General features: G+C 35.7%; 1 protein-coding gene across 4 annotated transcripts in view; it reads right to left on the bottom strand.

The window, feature by feature from the left end:
- The window catches only part of prodhb (proline dehydrogenase (oxidase) 1b), a 53,699-nt gene that overhangs the window by 8,726 nt on the left and 29,157 nt on the right, over window positions 1–15,816 (bottom strand). For all 4 annotated transcript variants that reach the window (XM_067407393.1, XM_067407391.1, XM_067407390.1 and 1 more), the window contains 8 exons: window positions 14,027–14,061; window positions 13,798–13,944; window positions 9,626–9,690; window positions 9,403–9,519; window positions 7,276–7,349; window positions 6,877–6,958; window positions 5,191–5,283; window positions 274–420 (listed from right to left, as the gene is read on the bottom strand). In XM_067407393.1, the coding sequence (XP_067263494.1) occupies window positions 274–420; window positions 5,191–5,283; window positions 6,877–6,958; window positions 7,276–7,349; window positions 9,403–9,519; window positions 9,626–9,690; window positions 13,798–13,944; window positions 14,027–14,061 (760 nt within the window). The remainder of the gene's footprint in view (window positions 1–273; window positions 421–5,190; window positions 5,284–6,876; window positions 6,959–7,275; window positions 7,350–9,402; window positions 9,520–9,625; window positions 9,691–13,797; window positions 13,945–14,026; window positions 14,062–15,816) is intronic.

A 15,816-nucleotide genomic window follows, 5' to 3' on the forward strand; every position in this document is an offset into this window, starting at 1 on the left:
TGTTTATCACAACTGATGCACAACAAAATGCTTTGAATTTCAATGCAAGGATAAACTGCAAGCACCACAGTGTAAAATGTCAGTTTTGATGTTGCATTGGCTAAATGTTATCCTGTTATAACAGCATGTTTTCTGCACAGTATCTAACAATCTCACTAGCTAAAGCCCAGAATATCATCATCTGATCCACGTTAACACCATTCATATGTGCCAGACATGTGTGTGTGTGTAGGTGTGTGTGTGTGTGTGTGTGTGTGTGTGTGCAAGGCTCACTTTGAGGTAGCACTGATAGGTGTTGAAAACGACAGCTTTGTCTCTGTTGAAGATTCTCTTCATCTCCACAGTGAGTCTGCTGATGGCAGGCTGAAAATATGTCTGTTCGGCATCCACCATCAGCCTGACGCCATTTTCCACCGCATGCTGTTCAGCACATGAGAAGCAGGCAGCGTTACAGTGAGTTAAAAACACATTCATCAGTTGACAAAAAAAGAGCTATCGCCACAGACAGCAGCATTTTAATTGATGTTGCACCCGTTTTTCCTGACAAAACCAAGGATTTCAAAAGTTTTGGGTTGATAAGATTTCTTAATGTTTTTGAAAGAAGTCTCTTATGCTAACCAACAATTTAAAAGAACTGTTTTCTATTTGAATATATTTTCAAATGTAATTTATTTCTGTGATGTCAAAGCTGAATTTTCAGCATCATTACTCCAGTCTTAAGTGTCACATGATCCTTCAGAAATCATTCTAATATGCTGATTTGCTGTTCAACAAACATTTATTATTATTATTATTATTATTATTATTATTATGCATTTTAAAAACAGTCGTGCTGCTTAAAATTTTTGTGGAAACCATAACATTTTTTTTCAGGATTCTATTTGAAATAGAAATCTTTTGTAACATTATAGATGTCTTTATGAAGGTATTAAAACACTTTTGATACATTTAATTCATCCTTGCTGAATAAAAGGATTATTATTATTATTATTTTTCTAATTACTGACCTCAAACTTTTGAACAATAGTGTAAACGTGGTGTTTTGGTCTTTTTGCCATTTTATGTGTAAGAAAAGTAGAGATAAGATGTAGGAAGTGACACTGGAATAAGTTGTATTCTGAATTCAAACCCATGTTTCACACATGTATGGAAGCTTGTTTCCGCCACTAAATAAAAAATAAAAAGGTAATTGCATCTTTTTATCTCACAATTCTGACTTTATTTCTCAGAATTGCAAGATTTAAATTAGCAATTACGAGTTATAAAGTCCTAATTGCATGATATAAAGTCAGAATGGTGAGTTATTAATGGCTAGTTATAAAGTCAGAATGGTGAGTTATAAAGTCAGAATTGTGAGTTATAAAGTCAGAATGGTGAGTTATAAAGTCAGAATTGTGAATTATAAAGTCAGAATGGCGAGTTATTAAGTCAGAATGGTGAGTTATTAATGGAGAGTTATTAAGTCAGAATGGCGAATTATAAAGTCAGAATTGTGAGTTATAAAGTCAGAATGGTGAGTTATTAATGGCGAGTTATAAAGTCAGAATGGCGAGTTATAAAGTCAGAATTGTGAGTTATAAATTCAGAATGGCTAGTTATAAAGTCAGAATTGTGAGTTATAAAGTCAGAATGGCGAGTTATTAATGGCGAGTTATTAAGTCAGAATGGCGAGTTATTAAGTCAGAATGGCGAGTTATAAAGTCAGAATTGTGAGTTATAAAGTCAGAATGGTGAGTTATTAATGGCAAGTTATTAAGTCAGAATGGCGAGTTATAAAGTCAGAATGGCGAGTTATAAAGTCTGAATGGCGAGTTATTAAGTCAGAATTGTGAGTTATAAAGTCAGAATTGTGAGTTATAAAGTCAGAATGGCGAGTTATTAAGTCAGAATTGTGAGTTATAAAGTCAGAATTGTGAGTTATAAAGTCAGAATGGTGAGTTATTAAGTCAGAATTGTGAGTTATAAAGTCAGAATTGTGAGTTATAAAGTCAGAATGGCGAGTTATTAAGTCAGAATTGTGAGTTATAAAGTCAGAATTGTGAGTTATAAAGTCAGAATGGTGAGTTATTAATGGCGAGTTATTAAGTCAGAATGGCGAGTTATAAAGTCAGAATGGCGAGTTATAAAGTCAGAATGGCGAGTTATAAAGTCAGAATGGTGAGTTATTAATGGCAAGTTATTAAGTCAGAATGGCGAGTTATAAAGTCAGAATTGTGAGTTATTAATGGCGAGTTATAAAGTCAGAATGGCGAGTTATAAAGTCAGAATGGCGAGTTATAAAGTCAGAATTGTGAGTTATTAATGGCGAGTTATAAAGTCAGAATGTTGAGTTATAAAGTAAGAATGTTGAGTTATTAATGGTGAGTTATTAAGTTAGAATTGTGAGTTATAAAGTAAGAATGTTGAGTTATAAAGTCAGAATGTTGAGTTATTAATGGTGAGTTATTAAGTTAGAATGGCGAGTTATAAAGTCAGAATTGTGAGTTATTAATGGCGAGTTATAAAGTCAGAATTGTGAGTTATAAAGTAAGAATGTTGAGTTATAAAGTCAGAATGTTGAGTTATTAATGGTGAGTTATTAAGTTAGAATGGCGAGTTATAAAGTCAGAATGGCGAGTTATAAAGTCAGAATGGCGAGTTATAGTCAGAATTGTAGCGTCTGGACCAATCAGCCACACAATTATTCATTGTATTTAATGAATTACCCATAAACTCACTCTCACTATCAAAGTTCTCTGAACTCATCCCCCTAAAACTGCAACCAGCATCCCAAGTGTAGCTAGCACACAGGCACAACTAGGTGTTCTGTTACAGTTATATGGTACTTTTATGATCCAGAAGAATGCTGTAGAGACTAGTGACTCATTCTTCCTGAGAAGGACAAATAAACTCTGTCTGGAAATGTATTCTCTATATAACCACTTGGGAAATGTACAAACATGTACCAATTTTCCCATCTCATGACTTTCCTTTTATAGGCTTTATTCTATGTATTAATTCTCTCTTTTGAACTAGTTTGGTATTAATGTTCCATAGTTGCAAATGTATAGTTAACTGAGATCGCATTGGCAGCATGTTTGGTATCTACGGACTCCAACTTTTATTTCCTATTTGGTAATTTATGTTACATGTTACTAACTCTGTGACATGTTAGTATTATAGAAATCTAGAAGGTTATTCTCTCATTCATCCAATCCAGTGTCTTATGCTAATATCATGCTACAGAACAAAGACTCGTAAAACTTCCCTCTGAAAGGGAAACTCCTTATTGGCTCAGACACCCCAAGAGGGTGTGACATCTTCACCCCTTTTATTCACTGTTCACAAGATCAAACCCCCTTCTCTTCCTGCTCTTCCTCCTCTTCTTCTCTTTTACTGACAAATGCTGATGTCAAGATGATGCTTTAAGAAGCTAGAAGCTTCTAAGGAACCCCAAGCTTTTGCCAGGACTCGGCCTAGACCTTCCATTCACCAAAGATCCTCTGAATCCAACTGGTTCTCTTCATCAAGACAATATCAGCAAAGATTCAATGGAAGCCTCCACAAATTGCATCAGGACCGTTTTAATTCAACTTGGAGAGACATGCAAGTATCAAACTTAGTCTCATTATTTGATATATTGAGTATCCTTACCCCTTTTAAAGAAGGGCCTGTTCAAACTAAACTGATGGTTTGCTCAAGGCTGTTGATCTGCTGAATGTCCAACAATGCTGTAACTTCCTGCTTTACTGTACTCTGCTTTAGCTCTCTCTCTCTTGGTAAACTGTATGCATGTATGTTTGTGAATGTTAGAGTAGTTTAAGTGTTTAGTCTAGTTAATAAAGTCTTGTCTCATATCATATCATATCATATTCATGTCGATCCTGACTACAGGCTTTTAGTAGAATAAGATTGTTATTTCCCATAACCTGGAAATTAACATTTCTTAGAATTAATAAACAATTAACACTGTGTGTTCACTGGACAACAGGTTAATTGATTGTAATATTAATTTTATTACATTAAGTTAATTTTATTAACTGATTCAAATATTAATAATTAATTATAACTAGTTATGATTAATTATTCATATTTATTTTGGGCTAATTTGCTACAGAATTGTGAGTTATAAAGTCAGAATGGTGAGTTATTAATGGCGAGTTATTAAGTCAGAATGGCGAGTTATAAAGTCAGAATTGTGAGTTATAAAGTCTGAATGGCGAGTTATTAATGGCGAGTTATTAAGTCAGAATGGCGAGTTATAAAGTCAGAATGGCGAGTTATAAAGTCAGAATTGTGAGTTATAAAGTCAGAATGGCGAGTTATTAATGGCGAGTTATTAAGTCAGAATGGCGAGTTATAAAGTCAGAATTGTGAGTTATAAAGTCTGAATGGCGAGTTATTAATGGCGAGTTATTAAGTCAGAATGGCGAGTTATAAAGTCAGAATGGCGAGTTATAAAGTCAGAATTGTGAGTTATAAAGTCAGAATGGCGAGTTATAAAGTCAGAATGGCGATATATAAAGTCAGAATGGTGAGTTATAAAGTCAGAATGGCGAGTTATAAAGTCAGAATTGAACTGACTTTTTTTCTCAGAACTGTGATATATAAAATCACAATTCTTTTTTCCCTCAAAACTGCGAGTTTTTATCTTTTTATCTCGCAATTCTGACTTTATAATTCGCAACTGTGAGTTTATATCAATTCTGAGAAAAAAAGTCAGAATTGTGAGATAAAAAGTCACAATTACCTTTTCTAATTTTTATTTCATGGCAGAAACAAGCCTGCATACACATGAGCACTGCAACTCACTGTAGAATCCACCAGGTCACAGCTGCTACTTGTAAAACACTTCGATTTGTGTATTCCAGATAACCAATCTGGAGAATAACTCTTATATGAAATCTCCAAACTTTGTTTTGATTTGGTACTTCCAGGCTGAAAAACAGGAAGCACTGAGCCTACTGTGAGTCACACAGCTTGTACTGCTTGTACTGCCTTTTCACAGTGCGACATAAACCCGATACATGTTCCTCACATCAAGTCGACAGGGCGGAACAGTTCTCTAACCTCCACACTCTGCTGAAGGCTTTCTCAAAATCGATCTCTGTTACATTCTTCATCCATGACTGTCTGGTAGACCGTGACCTTCTGACACTCTGCATGAATACCACAGGAGAAATATAAGAGGAACACAGCCAATGAACGCACCTTAGCCAAGACGTCCAGTCGCTGAAGCATCCTTTTCATCTGCTTTTCCTCTTCCTCTGTGAACTTGGACAGAAGAGGCTCCAACTGACCAGTCTGTTAAAAAATAAATAAATAAAAAAGGAAAGTGAATCTTACTAATAACACTAATAACAAAATCTTTTTTTTCATTCTCTTGTTGTTGTTTTTTTCTGAACAGATAGTTTTGAATTTTTGGGACAGAGATCTTTAAGGTAAAATGTCTATTTTTTTTTTTAATTTAAAACACATTCTCGTACTTTTTTGTGCAAGAAAGCCATTAAAAAAAAAAATCCTAAAGACTGTAAACATTGGGTCTCTTTTTCACTTTTGTCAAACCTGTGTTTTCTGTGTAAAGGGTTAGTTCACCCAAAAAATGAAATTACTGTCATCAATTACTCACCCTCATGTCACCCCAAATCCATAAGACCTTCGTTTGTCTTTATAACACAAATTAATATATTTTTGATGAAATCCGAGGGTATCTGATCCAACTTCATTACACCTTTTTGTGGTCCGGAAAGGTACTAAAGACATCGTTAAAACCTTCGACGTGACCGAAGTGGTTCAACCTTAATATTATGAAGCGACAAGAATAGTTTTCATGCGTCTGTCTCCTGTCATACTGCTACACTATTTTTCATTGCAGAGCTTCAGTGTTTACTTCCGAATGGTGGCTCAGTATTGGCCGGCTCTGGTCACGTGAGCAGCACGACGCATGCATGACAGTGGACAGACGGATTTGTTGAATAAAGTTATTTTTGTTTTGTTTTTGCGCACAAAAATTATTCTCGTCACTTCATAATATTAAGGTTGAACCACTTCAGTCATGTCGACGGTTTTAACAATGTCTTTAGTACCTTTCTGGACCTCAAAAGGTGCAATGACGTTGCTGCCTGTGTGTGGATCAGATACCCTTGGATTTCATCAAAAATATCTTAATTTGTGTTCCGAAGACAAACAAAGGTTTTATGGGTTTTGGACGACATGAGGGTGAGTACTTAATGACAAATTTCATTTTTGGTTGAACTAACCCTTGAAGAGGTCTAAGGGGCTGTTATGTGCTTGTCATTTTTATTTTTTTAATATTATTATAATATTAATTTAAATTTTAATATCATTTAATATTTAAAAATATATCATTATTATTAATAATATTATATTTAGGTTTAATTTTTATTTTTTTTATTTTTATTTTTTTAGTTTTCATTTATTTCCAGTTTTTTAATTTTAGTGCTTCAACTTAAACATTTCAGTTAATTGCCAAGGCAGCATTTCTATATTTAATTTTACTTTAGCTTTATTTCAATTAACAAAAATGTTTTTAACATTTTTAGTTGATGATTATAACACTGATATAAACACAAAAGATACCTCAAATCATTCATAAGCAACCACATAGAAAAGCACCAGTCAAATTAATCCACATTTAAGTCACACCTTTAAGTTATGCAAAAAAAAGAAGAAGAAGACTATTTCCTGCACTTGTGATGAAGCCTATTGTTTCTCTTGCAGGCAAAATTCCAGACATGTCTTCATAATCTAATTGGGAAAACTCAAAACTGCGAAGGGGCATTTCCAGTGTTTAAAGAACCAATTAGACCATGATAAATCAATAACCCTCTTAATTTATGTTGTGGTTAAGGTGTCCGTTTCTTGCTGTCTGCCTACCTGCAGGTTTGGGACAACTAGTAGATCGGATATCTTTGTTCTCTCGTCAATCAGACTGTTCCAGTCCAGCATGTCCACCATGCTTCAGGAAAAAAAAAAAAAGCATTTATATTTAAGCAGCGCATCACAGATGATGTTTTTAAACATCAAATGACTTGTATGCATCATTACAGAACTGGTCGATTCTTCAGAGCAAAGTGCTTTTATATGAGTTTAGTTACTGAGGAGTTTAGTTAACTCAAGGGGGTCGAGCAGAGGGGGGCAGTGTAATGAAACACCCATGGAATAGTCATCAAGAAGCTCTCCTCAGTTCATAAGATAACTTCATTGTCTGCCATTGATTGAGAAGATTTACAAGTCTGAGTGTCAGAACAGCTACGGGAAACTGGTGTTTCTCACCCTGATGAGTGCAGCCGTCCATCAGAGAAGCAGCTCTGAATGTTGCCTTGAGCTCCCAGCCTGGCTAGACATGTCTGCAAAGAAAACACACATTTTCATTCATCAGACCAAACACTCCAAAAAGATTCTGATTAAAGGGATAATTCAGCTGAAATGAACCCACCAGGGTTTTAGTGTTCCATGGAACACAAAATTATACATTTTGAAGAATGGCCCATTCACCCCAACTCTAACAATAACTATTATAGCTTTCACACCAACTTGCAATAATGTTCTGCTTATTATAAGCACATGCTGCAGTTCTGTCTCTGCCACTTTAAACGTTGGATTCTGATTGGCCGTCAATGTTTTATTGTTCAACAGCTGGAAAAAAACTCTTTTTGAAAGTGATTCCAATGGCACGGTTTATCTGTGCTGTTATTGCTAGAGATGTGGTTTGGACTCTGCCATTCTTCAACATTTAGAACTAAATCTTTATTGTTATCATTATGGTAATCATCCTTGGTTTAAACGGGCCTTTGCTCTCCAAAATGTATAAAACAAGTACCATTTCATATGACACTCCAAGTTAAATAATAGCTTTGCAAGTGAGGAAAATATTTTCAAAATTTAAGCTGAAAAAAACTGTGGCTCTCATATATTATATGCATATCTGCACATCTTGGAGGATTCTGAGCAAATAACAACTTACATATCAGTGCTTTCAGCACACAAAGCTATTATATATGGAATTTTATGGTGCTTTCTTTGTCCTTTTTGGAGTTTCACATCCCATGGCCACAGTATAATTTTAATGTATGCAAAATAGCAGGTGGAACTTCTAAAAATGTTCTCCTTTTGTGTTCCACAGAAGGTATAATGTCAAAGGAAAGAAACTGATGGCAGAAATTTGCACTACTATAATGCACATTAATGTGTATTTGCATAATGAATGAAAAAGTTCAAATATGATTGTGTTTTTAATGACATATTGGGGTCATTCCTGGTATTCGGTGCCTTTTGGCCAACATAAAATGTAGAAAATCAAACTCACTTTTTTAAAAGAAAACATAAAAAACATTCCAAATTACTTTCACAATCACTATGTTCACTCTCAGTGTCCACTCTGTTAGCTCTTCAGATATAACAGGGTGGACACTAACAGGGTGGACATTCTGATCTAAAATCAGCCAATGCACTGAGCAAAAACAAGCTAACATAGAAGGGATATCAAATAAATAATTGCATGGTCTTTATAACTGTAATTTTAAAAAACATGATTTTTCTAATAATTTTTTGATATTTCCCATAACAGGGTGGACATACTAAGGTTGACCACATCAAATTTGAAAGCTAAAATTGGTTAAAAAAAAAAAGATATCAATCACTTGCCCAAGTTGTTTTCCCTCCAAAGAAGTGATGACTACTTTATGATTTAATTTTTCCAACTTTCATTTAAAGGGAAAGTAGTCAAAATTAACAGGGTACAAGCTAAAAACCTTGTTTATAAGTGTTACAATAAATTTAATAATTGAATATTATATATATATATATATATATATATATATATATATATATATATATATATATATATATATATATATATATATATATATATATATATATATATATATATATATATATACACACATTCATACTTCATTATGCTTAGAGTTCAAATGGTGTTATTTATGACTAAGACAGGTTTAACATTGCTATTGTTCAACATTTTAAGGCAGCATGATCTTTACTGGGGACACAAAAGGTACAGAATCCCAGGAATGACCCATTGGTTATTATGTGGTAGTTTAATGGTTAAACTGGGCTATTAAAGGTTGTAAGTTCAATTCATGTAGTATCACAATTGTACCCATGAACAAAACCTTTATCAGGTTTCTATAGTCGAAATGATCTTGTATAAATGTCCCATGTAAGTTGCTTTAGATGCAAGTGTCTTCTAAAAGACTACTTAATTATTGTCATGTTATTTACACTTTGCCATTAAAATGAATGCAACACATACTGCAATACAGCCTTCAGTTGCTTGCTGTAGGTCAGATTTGTTACAGCTGCTTTACAGTTCTTTTGCAGTTTTAAACACGCTTTAGTGTCAGTTGATCTTTGGCCGCAGTTTGAACCAAGGCGTACCTGCAATTGCTCTAGATCCAGTTTCTGCTCCAGCACCTCCACGCCGTCTTTTCCCTGCTTGGCAGCCAGGAAACTGAAAAAACGTCTCCATTTCACCAGCACCTCGGAGAACTGGAGCTACAGACGCCCGAGGGAAGGATGAGGAACCTGTTTAGTTCACCAAGGTGACGGATTTTAACCCATGATTTCTGATGAATGAACCCTGCCTGAACCTCAGTCTTACCAGGAATTGTGGGCGCCCCAGGGCAGTCATCTTAATAGCCGAGAAACCATCTTCAGAACTTCCACCTGAGCAGGCAGGTGATTTTCTTTTAGAGTTATTTTAGAGGTAACTGCAGCAATGAAAGTGAAACTGCCTTTTTAAGAGCACTTTTCCAGGAACACTGAATGAATTCTATGCAGTTATACATAGTGTTGCCGGTGCATTACAATGGGTGTTTCTCCAATAGTGCTAGCATAAAGGAAAACAAATATAAATGCTTTCAAAAGTTGGTCAGCTCCATGCTTTCTTGGCACTCTTAAATATACACTAAAAACACATACAATAATCTGTAAAATACACAACAAGGATGTAAAGGAATAAGAGGATAGAGGTTTGCAACACTTTCCATGAATAGAGTACATTTTGATGTCCCATTACTTTTTGAAAGATTCTCAAATCTCAGAGTCTCACAAACCAAAAAAAGGCTTGAAGCAAGCCTGAAAACAGTGAACTACTTGAGAGTAGAAGTGTTTTAAAACTTGCTCTGCATGAAACTGCACACACTCAACCCCAAACTGTCTTATTTAGTTACTTATTAAAAACGTAAGTTTTTGGTATGGTTGTGTGTAATTTACGTTGTAGAACAAAACATCAAAGTATTGTCAAGTTATGTTCACCACAGACTTTATTTTACTCATAAATTGAAAAACAACATTTTAAAACCCCATAGGAAAATCTCAAGGGAACCAGGGGGCGGCGTTTTGACACCATCCCTGCACCACTCTATTAAAATGCGTTGTGAGTTTTCTCAGAACATACATTGACATTGACATTGAACTAACTGGTGATGGTCACTGTGATTTTGCCAACCTAAGACATATTTTGTTGATCCTGGAACAACATTCCTATCTGAAAATTTTCCTAACCCTATCCCTACCCCTACCCCTAAACCTAACCATACCCATAACTTTATAGGTGAATAACCTGTAGAAACACCTAACCCTGATTGTAAGCCTGAACTTGACAAACTCTAAACTTGTCCCTCAAATCTGATTGGTTGATTGGAATGTTGTTCCAGGATCAACAAAGATGTTGATCCAGGAACACCAAACAAGTTTGGCACAACTATAAGAGCATCACTGACAAGTTTCTGCACAGCCCTAACTATAGCCTAGTGTATTATTCTGTCACATTTATAGCTACGTTGAGACCAAATATCATTCAGCTGATCAGTGATATTCTCACTCGCCAACAACGTCGGATTCTGACTGATCTAACTCCCGTTGCTCGTGTCTCCCACTATCTTGATTAGTGTTAGCAGAATTGTCCAGGGGTGCAGTTCCATCATCTCTGGATCTCTTTTGATCAGAAACACCATCACCTATATTAGCTCAGTTATTCTTGACTGTCCTTTGACATTTTGGCGATATTAACATTTTTATTAGAATAATTTGGTATATACACTCCAAACTTTCCGCTGCCCACTGCACTCAAAACAATAAGCAGTAAGCACCAACCAATGAGAGTAATTTTGAACTTAAGAAAGCTGATTGGTCAAAAATATACATGTTGAGGGCCAATGGTAAAGCATAACCTCAAAATACGTCTGCATAAACCTGCGCTCGCTCTGTCTCACACACACACACTGTCACCATGTAATGCACGTTAAAGGATTGGTTCACGTCAGAAATAAAATTTCCTGATAATTTACTCATGTCATCCAAGATGTTTATGTCCATCTTTCTTCAGTCGAAAAGAAATTCCAGGATTCTTCTCCATACAGTGGACTTCAACGGCTACCAACGGGTTGAAGGTCCAAACTGCAGTTTAAATGCAGCTTCAAAGGGTTCTACACGATCCCAGCCACGGAAAAAGGTCTTATCTAGCGAAATGATGGATCATTTTCTACAAAAAAAAAAAAAAAAAAAAAAACTATACTATTTATCCACAAATGTTTGTCTTGCACTAGCTCTGCGATCCGCCAAGCATTACGTAATCATGTTGGAAAGGTCAAGCATGACATAGGTGGAAGTACTGCGGTAGGGCAAAAAACTCCATCTCATTTTCTCCTCCAACTTCAAAATCGTCCAACATTGTCTTTTTAACCCCCTTTATTTATTTTTTTGGCTTAGTCTTTTTTCATTTGGCTTAGTCTTTGCACGTTCGCTTTGTAGACACTGGGTCAGTACTTCCAAAGTGATTATGTAATGCGTGGCGCATCACAGAGCTAGTGCAAGATGAGCATTTGTGGTTAAAAAGTATATACATTTTAATTTTTTTTTAGAAAATGACCGGCCGTTTCGCTAGATAAGACCCTTATTCCTCATCTGGGATCATGTATAGCCCTTTAAATTTTTTTTGACTGAAGGTGGTGAGTAAATTATCAGTAAATTTTAATACTGAAGTGAACTAATCCTTTAATGCTGGATCATTTAAAAAAAAAAAAATAAAAAAAAAAAAAATAATTCAAAATTTGACATTTTCCAAAACAGGATCCAGCTCAAATTAAGCACTGGGCACATTGATACACAGGCTTCCACGGGCTGAATCCCGGGGCCTACTGGCCGCATGAAAATAACATTTTTAAAATACTTATTTTTATATATGGAAATTCACAGGAGTGACAAATGTATTCTATAAGGGAATTCAGACCTGTACATTTTCAAGACTCACAACCACATTTTTCGGGAGAAGCCATGCTGTGTTAATGGAACTGGAATGGAAAACTAGTTTCATGTAACATCATACGGTGCGAGAGAGCCACTCTGCTGAACACAGGTTGCGTGCAACTCAAATGCTCCGCTCTTACTCAGATAATAAAGCTGCTGTCGGTTAATTTGACGGATGAAGTCTTCTTGACTTTCAAATGTGATAATTCCTTACATTTTTATTTATCTTGCTATCTTTGATATTACTTTAGTCACTGTCACTATTGCTACAGTTGATAGACCCCAATGTATGTTCATACAGACAGTATTCAAGATGCTACTGTAAGCTGCTATGTGAACAGGATATTTCAAGAATCACTAATGCAGTTGTCAATCCCAAACACAGACAGTGTGAATGTAGCCAGTGAGCAGTCATTCTCAAAACTGGCCTTACTAAAAAAAAAAAAGAAAGGGAAAAAAGACCTAAAATCTATCCATTGGATTTTTTTCTGACATTATCAAGGACAGCTAGAAAAACAAGGAAGTTATGTTGCGTCAGTTACGCTTGTTTCGTAAGTGGAATACAGAAGGCGTAGGACTGCGAGAGGTGATGTTTTGAACTGCGAGAGGTGTTACACTTTCTTCGTAAGTTGAATATAGAAGGCGTTCTGGCAGAAGCTAGTTATTTTACTTTATAACATGTTAAATGTGGATATTTTTCTTACACAAATGCATTGCTTTGCTTCAGAAGGCCTTTATTAACCCCCTGGAGCCGTGTGGAGTACGTTTATGATGGACGGTTGCACTTTTTTGTTTCAAACAGGTGGTTTCCGTGCACTGCCATTATAAAACTTAGGAGCATCAGGGTGGTTATTAATATAACTCTGATAGTATTCGTCTGATAGAAGAAATTCATATACACCCAGGATGGCTTGAGGGTGAGTAATTTTAAGGTGAACTAATCCTTCAATATCAGGTGTAAACAAAGGCATGAACACTGGTGCTCTCAAATAAATGGTATTATCTCCCAATTTGTGGCTTGTGTATTTTGCTGCATTTTCTGGCAAACAAATGAATATATCACTTTTATTAATATTTATATGAATAATATTATTAATTATTAAATTATATATACACAATCTAAACTTTACTAAAATGCTAAAAAATTGAGCTTTAAAAATGATGCCGGACAATTCGGAGCCTTCAAGTTAAAAATGTTGAGCAGTGTTTTAAATTGTATTCAGACAGACACTCAAAAATGTGGTAAACTCAAGTAAAAAGAAAAAAAACACACACACACACACACACACACACACAGATCATATAGTATTTAGTTGTTGCTGATTAACATTATATGAAGGTCAAATAAATAAAATTGACTTAATTTTCACTTCAATTGACTAGTTTTAGCAACTACTGTGAGCAGAGTGCCCTACTTTGTGTGTTTTGGTCACAGCATTTGTAGCTTCAGGCATTTGTTTTGCTTGTAAACTGAGTCCAATTCCAAAGTTAATTACTAGTCAGCTTTTATAGATGGTCTGTTACCTGAGGCTTTGATGCATTTCAGGAAAGTCTCCATGAGCTGGTCGCATTTCACCTCATCGGCATAGAAATACGTACGAGCACTCGTCACGCCTTCACGACGATCGCCGAACTTACGATGGGCTGTGAACTTCTCCTGGTGGTCAGCTCCTGAATGTCGAAAAGGGAACATTTGACCTTTTGCTTCAATATTACAGAAGAATTTAAATGTTAAAAAGGTGCAGATACTCACCAGGGCTTTCTTTCTCTGATGTAGACATGCAAGATCTATCAAAAAAGAAAGAGAAATTGACATTTTTAATAAAACAGGGGACTAATGAAACCAACTACTTGTTCTTTAGGTCCTTTTAGAGACCTTTAGCCAACAAAATGAAGAAACAGCAGTTTCTTTAGAGAGGAATCAATAATAACTGCAGAGGCTGCTATGAAGTCACTTTACTGTGGTGCACTTCTGCTATTTGTTTCCCTTCTATATTTCAGGGTCAGCACTTAGAGTCACACACCGACTCCTGCCTGATGTCTATGCGTATACCCACATCATGCATCTAAACTCTCTGCTGTACTACACTGACGCTCAGGCCGGGCATTCAAACCAACTCAAAGGTTACACAGCCACATGGGGCAGTGATTTGTTTAGACTGATTTCCTGTGATCTCCACATCCTTCGATTGGCCTCCGCACTTCCCCATCCACACACACGGCCGCGCTTACGCTACATGAGGCGGCTCAGTGGAGACAATGTTTTGACGTCTGTAATGTTCCAACAGGAAGGAATGTTGAGATGTTGATGGGGTCATTAGCGGACAGACTCAAACCCTTCCAGGCATAAAGTGCTCAGTCAATGCCTCGGCCTGCAGCTAAACAAAACAGAGTTATACAGGCAACATATGACAAGGATAGTCGTCAGGTTGATGATGATCTTACTCATTTTAAAAACGTACTAGTGATAGAGTGAGAACATCACTTCAGGTATTACTATCAACATGCAGTAACTGAATATGAATGCAAAAGGAAAGAAATGTATTTTCAATGTAAAACATCTTGTTTTACCTCAAAGTCACAAGAAAAAACATGTGAAAAGTGCATTTGTAAAGAATAAATGTAAACAATGTTGGGGGTAACGCATTATTAGTAACTTGATTATGTAATCAGATTATGTTTTCAAGTAACTAGTAAAGGAATATTACTTTTTCAAGTACTTTTACAAGTTACTTTTTCAAATAAGTAAATCAAGTTACTATTCACATTTACAGTTCTCCTGTCCCCATGTTGAGAGTAATAAAGTGCAGATGTGTTGTGTGCGCTGTATGAACATGATGGTTATTGTAGTTTTTTTTTTTTTTTTTTTTTAGTTCTAGACTAAATGTGAACGTGCATTTAACTCATCTCACTTGTACGAAAACATTCAAGGGTTAGTTCACCCAAAAATGAAAATTATGTCATTAATGACTCACCCTCATGTCGTTCCAAACCCGTAAGACCTCAGTTCATCTTCGGAACAAAGTTTAAGATATTTTAAATTTAGTCCGAGAGCTTTCTGTCCCTCCATTGAAAATGTATGTACGGTAGACTGTCCATGTCCAGAAAGGGAATAAAAACATCATCAAAGTAGTCCATGTGACATCAGTGGGTTAGTTAGAATTTGTTGAAGCATCGAAAATACATTTTGGTCCAAAAATAACAAAAACTATGACTTTATTCACCATTGTCTTCTCTTCCGAGTCTGTTGTCAATCCGCGTTCTTCGTCCGTGTATTCGGGTTCAAATAAATATGGCTGAGCAAAAAAATGCAAGTCTTCCTCTGTGTCGAAATCCTTAGACATGTTTGCGAAAGTTTTTTTGTTTACAACGTGCTACTCCCTCAGGCTGTAAACGAAGCTCTGGTGCACCAGATAACACGTCAGCAGCGTTACTGTGGAGTCGTGAACGAGAAGGGAAGAGAACGAAAGAGAAGACAATGTTTTATAAAGTCGTAGTTTTTGTTATTTTTGGACCAAAATATATTTTTGATGCTTCAAAAAC

The sequence above is a fragment of the Chanodichthys erythropterus genome, chromosome 13 (assembly GCF_024489055.1).
Source record: "Chanodichthys erythropterus isolate Z2021 chromosome 13, ASM2448905v1, whole genome shotgun sequence".
Classification (NCBI taxonomy): Eukaryota; Metazoa; Chordata; class Actinopteri; order Cypriniformes; family Xenocyprididae; genus Chanodichthys; species Chanodichthys erythropterus.